Source organism: Bos grunniens, chromosome 6 (genome assembly GCF_055505025.1).
Source record: "Bos grunniens cultivar Pamir isolate PY7600 chromosome 6, Bosgru_T2T1.0, whole genome shotgun sequence".
Lineage (NCBI taxonomy): Eukaryota > Metazoa > Chordata > Mammalia > Artiodactyla > Bovidae > Bos > Bos grunniens.
In genome coordinates, this window is record NC_141170.1 from 111784286 (window position 1) to 111793376 (window position 9091).

The 9091-nt window shown below is 38.1% G+C and overlaps 1 protein-coding gene across 5 annotated transcripts in view; it reads left to right on the forward strand.

The window, feature by feature from the left end:
* The window catches only part of METTL14 (methyltransferase 14, N6-adenosine-methyltransferase non-catalytic subunit), a 39028-nt gene extending 31342 nt beyond the window's left edge, over positions 1 to 7686 (forward strand). For 3 of the 5 annotated variants that reach the window (XM_086407284.1, XM_086407283.1, XM_086407287.1), the window contains exon 11: positions 6206 to 7686. In XM_086407284.1, coding sequence (XP_086263410.1) covers positions 6206 to 6510 — 305 coding nt within the window. In that variant the 3' untranslated portion in view covers positions 6511 to 7686. Of the gene's footprint in view, positions 1 to 6202 lie in introns of all 5 variants that reach the window. The other 2 variants (XM_086407286.1, XM_086407285.1) reach the window with 1 other exon arrangement.
* Positions 7687 to 9091: the final 1405 nt, after the last annotated feature.

Here is a 9091-nt window from a genome sequence, read left to right on the forward strand (position 1 = left end):
ACTAACCTCCTGCATTGCAGGCGGCAGATTGTTGACCAACTGAGCTACGAGTCAAGTCTATATTTAATGTAATTTCTTTTTAAGAAATGTTTCTTTTTATTTATTCTTGGCTGTGCTGGGTCTTTGTTGCTGCACAGACTTTTCAGCTAGTAGGGGCTACTCTAGTTATGGCGCACAAGCTTCTCATTTGAGTGGATTTTCTTGTGAAATAGAGGCTCTAGAGCAAGAGAACTTCAGTAGTTCTGGCACGTGGCCTCAGTAGCCGCAGTTTCTAGAATACAGGCTCAGTAATTGCAAACAGGCTTAGTTGTCCCCCAGCATGTATGATCTTCCAGGATCAAGGGCAAATTCGTGTCTCCTGCATTGGCGTGGGGTTTCTTTACCACTGAGCCACTAAGAAAACCTTTAGTATAATTTCTGATATTTGTGGTTGTTCAGTCGCTCAGTCATGTCTGACTCTTTGTGACCCCATGGACTGCAGCACCCCAGGTTTCCCTGTCCTTCACTATTTCCTGGAGTTTGCTCAAACTCAAGTCCATTGAGTTGGTGATGCCATCGAACCATCTCATCCCCTTCTCCTCCTACCTTCAATCTTTCCCAGCATCAGGGCCTTTTCCAGTGAGTTGGCTCTTTGCATCAAGTGGCCCAAGTATTCAAGCTTCAGTTTCAGCATCAATTCTTCCAAATTTAAGGTTGATTTCTTTTAGAATTGACTGGTTTGATCTCCTTCCAGTCCAAGGGACTCTAAAGAGTCTTCTACAGCACCACGATTCAAAAGCATGAATTCTCTGGCCCTCAGCCTTGTTTATGGTCCAACTCTCACATCTGTATATGATTACTGGAAAAATCATACCTTTGATTATACAGACCTTTGTCAGCAAAGCAATGTCTCTGCTTTTTAATATGCTGTCTAGGTTTGTCATAGCTTTTCTTCCAAAGAGCAAGCGTCTTTAAATTTCATGTCTGTAGCCATCATCCACGGTGATTTTGGAGACAGTCTGTCACTGTTTCCACTGTTTCCCCATCTATTTGCCATGAAGTGAGGGGACCAGATGCCACGATCTTAGCTTTCTGAATGTTGAGCTTTAAGCCAGCTTTTTCACTCTCTCAGTTCCTCTTCGCTTTCTGCCATAAGGGTGGTGTCATCTGCATATCTGAGGTATTGACATTTCTCCCGGCAGTCTTGATTCCAGCTTGTGCTTCATCCAATCCAGCATTTCTTATGATGTACTCTGCATATAAGTTAAATAAACAGGGTGACAATGTACAGCCTTGACATAGTCATTTCCCAGTTTTGATCCAGTCTGTTGTTCCATGTCCAGTTCTAACTGTTGCTTCTTAACCTGCAGACAGGTTTCTCAGGAGGCAGGTAAGGTGGTCTGGTATCCCATCTCTTAAGAATTTTCCACAGTTTGCTGTGATCCACACAGTAAAGACTGTAGTGTTGTCATTGAAGCAGAAGTAGATGTTTTTCTGGAACTCTCTTGCTTTTTCTGTGATCTACTAGATGTTGGCAATGTGATCTCTGGTTCCTCTTCCTTTCCTAAATTTACTTTGTACATCTGGAAGTTCTTGGTTCACATTCTGTTGCAGCCTAGCTTGAAGGATTTTGAGCATTACTTTGCTTGCATGTGAAATGAGTGCAATTGTGTGGTAGTTTGAACATTCTTTGGCGTTGCCCTTCTTTGGGATTGGAATGAAAACCGACCTTTTCCAGTCCTGTGGCCGCTGCTGAGTTTTCCATCCTTGCTGGCATATTGAGTGCAGCACTTTCACAGCATCACTTTTTAGAATTTGAAATAGCTCAGCTGGAATTCTATCACCTCCACTAGCTTGGTTCATATTAATGCTTCCTAAGGCCCACTTGTCTTCATACTCTAGAATTTCTGGTTCTAGGTGAGTGATCACACCATTGTGGTTATCCAGGTCATTAAGACCTTTTTTGTACAGTTCTTCAGTGTATTCTTGCCACTTATATCTCTTCTGCTTCTGTAAGGTCCATACTGTTTCTGTCCTTTATTGTGCCCATCTTTGCATGAAGTGTTCCTTTGGTATCTCAGATTTTCTTGAAGAGATCTCTAGTCTTTCTCATTCTATTTTCCTCTATTTCTTTGCATTGAACACTGAGGAAGGCCTTCTTACCTCTCCTTGCTCTTCTTTGGAATTCTGCATTCAAATGGGTATATCTTTCCTTTTCTCCTTTGACTTTTGCTTCTTTTCTTTTCTTGGCTATTTGTAAGGCCTCCTCAAACAACCATTTTGCCTTGTTGCATTTCTTTTTCTTGGGGATGGTTTTAACCACTGCCTCCCTATATAGTGTTAGGAACCTCTATCCATAGTTCTATACGCTGTATCAGATCTGATCCCTTGAATCTATTTGTCATTTCCACTGTATAATAGTAAGGCATTTGATTTAGGTCATACCTGAATGGCCTAGTGGTTTCCCCTACTTTCTTCAATTTAAGTCTGAATTTTGCAATAAGGAGTTCATGATCTAAGCCACAGTCAGCTCCTGGTCTTGTTTTTGCTGACTGTATAGAGCTTCTCCATCTTTGTCTGCAAAGAATACAATCAATCTGATTTCAGTGTTGACCATCTGGTGACATCAATGTATAGGGTTGTCTCGTGTTGTTGGAGGAGGGTGTTTGCTATGACCACCTTAATGTTTGCTTTACATTGGTACCACCTGTTCTGTGTCCCCTTTTCTCTCATTTCTTTTGGATTAAGTATTCTTATATTATTCAGTGTTTCTTTTTTATTAACTTCTTAGATATTCTTTTATTGTTCCTTCACTGGTTTTCTTGGAAATTGCAGCATGTACCCTTGAATTATTAAATTCTAAATTAAAGTAGCATATTGGTTTTTTAAAAGGGTAGGGATGCTATGGTTTAAACTTCATAGTTTCTTTAGTCTTTTAAAAGCAATTTTTCTCTATACGTACAGTCATGCCTGAGTTTTACACACATACTAGATATACAGCTACAGAATGAACTTTGAGTTGTTGAGACTTCTGCTGTACATATACATGAACATCTTGTTTGGAGGTTTAGTAGATGGTTTTACTCTCTTATCAAAGTAAAATATTTTGGCAACAGAGCTTGTGGCAAGCAAATATTTCCTCTTCACTGGCTTAAGAGAAAGTAATATGACTAGATGCTCAGCTGGAGTTGTGTGTTTTTCAGAAAGTGTAGATGTCCATAGATATTGAATATTAAGATTATGGCTGTAGTGTTTGAGGAAATAAGGAACAGATTTTTATCTTCCATCATTAACCTTGGTACTCATAAATAGCTCTTGAATCTGGGAACAATCTCCAGTGGGAACTGCTATTTAAAGGAAGTAGAAAACTTTAAAGAAACAGCAAAGCTATTTGAACAATAAAAGGGAACATCAAACAGATGGTAATCTTTAATAATTGAAAAGTCAGTGTAACAACATTAAAGAAAATTTTCAAGAGGAAAAAAGATTCAGCCTCATTACTTCCAAGAAGTATTATTTTTTTGCATAATACTTTCCAGTCCTATTGTGCATACAGATTTTTACATAACTGTGTCATTCATCATTTTGTATTTTTCTCAATATTATGTCAAAATATATGTCAAAATTATTTCTACATTTAAGTAATTAGTTATAATGCTTTTAATGGCTTTATAGCATTATTTTATGGAGAAGGCAATGGCACCCCACTCCAGTACTCTTGCCTGGAAAATCCCATGGATGGAGGACCCTGGTGGGCTGCAGTCCATGGGGTGGCTAAGAGTCGGACAGGACTGAGCGACTTCACTTTCACTTTTCACTTTCCTGCATTGGAGAAGGAAATGGCAAGCCACTCCAGTATTCTTGCCTGGAGAATCCCAGGGACGGGGGAGCCTGGTGGGCTGCCGCCTCTGGGGTTGCACAGAGTCGGACACGACTGAAGTGACTTAGCAGCAGCAGCATTATTTTAAGTTTTTTTTTTTAATGTGAGTGGAAGAACCTAAGGAGTAGAGAGAGTAGATAATTATTAAGTATAGCTACAGATATAAGCCTAAACAGCAACTGAAATAAAAATACAAATTTTGGTGCCAATTTGTATTTATAATATTCTATAACTATAACATAATGGGAATTTTCTCCATTCATTTAGCTACCCACTTTATATTATACATTATATCTCTGATACCCTTCTATCTATATCTATACCAGTTGTACAAAGTCTTAGAGGTTTAGATTTTATTTTTTGCTTGTAAACTACTATCTGATTCTTTATCTTTGCCCATTCTTGCACAAATTATTTTAGTATTAAGAAGGAGTATCCACTTGGGAAAATTATGTAGTAGGAAGTTAACCATGTAAGTAATAATAATAGGAGCAATTGAGAGAAGTCTGTTCAAGAGACTATAATTTATTTGGGTCAAATCCTCAAATACATTTCTTCCTCTAGGAGGTAGTCTAAGGTATATAACACATACCAAAGGAATCCTCTTTATTATTGCTTTTAAGATTAAAGATTGATATATATATCATATTCACTGAAGCCAAGCTAATTTAAACTTACTTGGCTCTTAGAAATTAAGGATTAGAAATTTTAATAGAACACTGTTGCAGTGAAGAATTTGTGAGTGGGAGGCAGCATCCCTTGCAGGTTACTTTGTAAAGGTTTACATGTCTTATTTATATAGGGCAATATAGCATGAAAGAGACAATATTAACTATTTTTATTAAATCTTCGAATTTTTTCTTACCTCTTGCTGGTGCATTGTGTTCCACAGCACCATATGTATAGCAGAAAATGAACCAAAAGCAAATAAGTCTCATAGGTTCAATTGTGAGACCACATAGGTGTGCAGTGTGTTCTTTCATCTCATTTTTATCAAGGTGTCTACTTGATGAGACATGAAAGGCATCATATGGTTTCATTTGTTATTTTTCTCCAGATATTACAGATCTTACCTGTGCACTGTTAGACAATTTAAATGATGAACAGTTTTGTACCAAAAAAGGCTACTACATTTTAGAATGTGACCCTAGTAAAACATTTTGCATTTTATCATGGACCTAATAGTCTAAGAAATAATCTTGATAAGGCAGAAATCGTGTGAGATTAATTTTTCAGGTGAAGAACCTAATTCTTAGAGATTCCTCGACCTGCCCTAATGATCAGGAATCGCCACATGCAGGGAACCTCAAAGCACGAGGTCTCCATCAGGCATTTATAGTTAATTTGTAGTTCTTCTCGTTGCAGATACAATGTAATCAAACAGAAACCATCCTTATAAGGAAAATTATCTAGCAATGAAGTTGACAAAACCTATGGAAATATAATATGTAATGGAAATTCAGAAAGATACTCATTTCATTAAGATACATGTTTAAAGTAGATGTTGAAGGATGGAATTTTCACCAGGTTGACAGGATAGAAAAAATTATAGGCACAAGGTAGAGACTAGTGTGCAAACAGTTAACTATAGTGGTTCATTGTTTCAGCAGTGCGATTAGAAAGTTAGTTCAGACCTCATTGTATAAGGCTTCCGATTCCATGTTACTGAATTCTGGCTTAGTGGAAAGCCCAGAAGGTTGTGCAGAGAAGGAATGTGGTTTCAGCTTTGCTTTAGGCTTTCCACTTTTAGAGGGAGGAGAGGTTGGGAAAGCGTTACAGTATACATGTATGTCTGTTATATGTGTAGGGGACAAAACTAGTAGAAAAATAAAAACTCTAAGGGTGGCAGCAGAAATGGAAAGATGGTAACAAGTAGGAGCAGCATGGTAGTAGGTTGAATTTCTAAGACCTGCCAGCTGGGTTAATGTGGTTGGAAGAGAAGAAGCAAAAGTTAGTTCCAGGATGTTAGTCAGAAAACTGGAACCTACTTGTAGAAAAATTTCTACAAGTAGGAAGGTAACATAAAATTTAATAAATTTTCACTAAGCCAGAACTCAGTGTAGTGTCTTAATATTTTCTAAATCCTATTCTCACAGAATGTGAAATATGGATGGAGATGATGATTATATTATAAAAGTTACAGTTTAAGAGGAAAAACAAAACAAAATATATATATATGAAATCAAAGACCATAGTTAAATGCCATGTGTTCTATGTAAAATATCAATATTGGGTAAGTGATAGGGACATCTTTGGAAATACACTGGAGATTTGAAATGGCTCCTAAAGATCAGTAAGAGAATTGGGGGTGAAAAAAAGGTTAATCTTTTTTCCCCTCCGTTTCAGGGTGGCTTACAGTTGGACCAACTCTTACAAATAGTAACTACAATGCAGAAACGTATGCATCCTACTTCAGTGCCCCGAATTCCTATTTGACTGGATGTACAGAGGAAATTGAGAGACTTCGACCAAAATCACCTCCTCCCAAATCCAAATCTGATCGGGGAGGTGGAGCTCCCAGAGGAGGCGGAAGAGGTGGCACATCTGCTGGCCGTGGGCGAGAGAGAAATCGATCTAACTTCCGAGGAGAAAGAGGTGGCTTCAGGGGGGGCCGTGGAGGAGCACACAGAGGTGGCTTTCCACCTCGATAGTTTTTAGGACACTGATCCTATTAATGCCTCTTCACCTTCTTTCTGATAGTTTGAATTTCACCCAGGATACGTTTAGAACTCTGTTCCAGCTTGCACTTTGCTTTAGTTTCTCTAAGCTACAGGAATATTTTAATCAACCTCCCTTGCAGTTGTCATTGTCTCATTTTATTCAGGGTAAATGAGTCATCCTGTCTTTTGTCCTGTGCATGTAACCAAACAGACTGGAACAACACAAATACCTTCACTTTCAGAAACTGAATTTAGTCTAATTACAAAGGCTTTTGCTTTTTAGGAATAAAGTGAGCAGTGAAAAAGACCCAGTCTGAAGTATCATGGGTGCTGACAGTAGTTGATCATGGGCATCCCACCACTGCTGTCACAGCAAATGGGAAGCTGTTTGCAGCCTTGATGGAGTGGAGTTGGGACAGATGGTAAACTTCTCTTAGGGTTTCAACATTTTCTCATTGAAACAATAAAAGAGACTTTTTTTCTTTCTTTTTGAAAAATCTTAAGTAAACTCGTGTAATTTGATCACAGAAGAAATTAAGAGATTTGGAACAAAAACCTCCTCCCAGGTCTAAATCTGATCAGGGAGGTGGAGCCGCTGGGTGGGCAGAGAGGAGGTAGAGCCTATAGGCATACTTTATTTACAAAGAGGAAAAAAAGTACTCATTATAATCTCAGTTATGCAGCTACCGATGACTGTTACTCATGCTCCCTAAGAAGCTGACGAGGACAAATAGCCAAGTAGCTAAGGACAATAAAACTTTGGTGTGATCTTGGATTGACTTTTAAAGCAGTTTCATATTCCTCAGCAAAATAAAAGAATTGGAAGCAACAGATACACCTGGTTATCAGGTGCTTGGTTTAAACATTTTGGGGAATAAAGTACTTGGTGATGGGAAAATGACATGCATCTTTAAACTTGTTGTGGAGAAAAGGTAAAACCAGTTACAGAAAACCCTCAACTTAAGAAGAGAGCTTGGAAAAATGGAACTGCAGTTGCCTTCTAAGGGACTGGTTTTCCAGATAAGTTGTATGAGATTTTATATTGTCATTTCTATACTGTCACTCATGTTTTGCATGAATCTGCTGAATGAAATAATACCATTATTGTTGACAAATATATTTTTTATTTTATGTATGATTTTTCTAATGAAACTTTAAACCTTTGAACTTCGAGAGTCTCTTTTCTGTGAGTGGAATTGTCGTCGTTACCAAATGAAAAAGGATTGACCTCAGATGAGACTGTTCTCTTGGTCTGTGAGTAGCCCTTCTGTGCTTTTCATTGGCTCACAAAATGAGGTTATGTTATATCCTTTAAAGACTCAGTTTTTAGATAGGGACTGAATTATAGGAATATGCTTGAGATCCTTAAAAGCCTGATGAATTTTACTTGCTCAATCTGTTAGAGCTTTCTAATACAGGTAGCATTTGACTAATGTTCTTCTTGATGTAGATATGATGTGGAACTGTTGGTTAAAATTTTTACTGAAATGGTGGTACATTTTCAGCTTCAGTAATTAGAAGTTACCAGAGAGAGAACTCTATTTGTTAAAGTGACCTGGGAATGAAGAAGACAGATACTCAGTTGCCCAATGGGAGTCCTTAGACACACCAGCTAGGGAGTGACTCTGTCCTTTAAATAGGACTCTAGCCTGGTCCCTGCTCTGGGTCAGCTAGAACAGAGTTCGTGGTGGGGAATACCATACCCAAACACTACTGAACCATCTTAGATCAGGTAATTGTCACGATGTCAGTCAAAGTGTAGAATGAGACAGCACAGTGCATGAGGCGTCAGACGTTTTAGTGGGGGATCAAGTGTGGAGTCAGACTTGGTAGCCAGGCCGCATATCCAGAGTTGCAGTGGGAATCAGGGCTGTACCAGCTAATACTTTGGTAAGTAGAAGAGCCACCTCCTATAAGTCCTTAGCTCATAAAAACTACATACCTCTCTTATTTGTAAACCGAGTAATTGTTATGCCACAGTTTCATTTTAAATTGATGGGATCGTAATGGTTGGATGCCTGGGATAGCACACTGTAACTAAGAATGATTCCTTTGCATGTCTCTTAAAATACTTTCTACCCATTTTAGTTGTTAATTAACTTACAATGTTCTGATTACAGCAGCTTATTTTTAAAACCTGTACTTTTTTCATTCTGAACTTAACATAAGATTTAGTCTATAGTTCTAGATTTTATTGATTTAATATAATTTTTATTAACTTGACAAAATGATGGCCCAGTTGGGATTTATTCTAAGTGATAGTCTTTGATTGGAAAGTCTCTTTTTGTGTGCACTGTTAAAAACATAAGCTTTTGTGTATAAGAAAGGCTTTTCTTGGAACAGTCCTGTATAATCTTGGGGTCCATATAGGACATTAGCATTATCTTTGATGTTCAATGATAGGGACTGAACTGATAGGGAGTTAAGTATATGCTGTCAGTAGTTAAGCTATAAACCTAGGACTCCCCAGGAGGTTAGAACATTTATCTGGCAAATTGAACCCATTGAAGATTCCATTTCTGAAAAGTCACATTTGCTTCTGCTCTCAAGACCCCCAGTCAGCTACTCATAT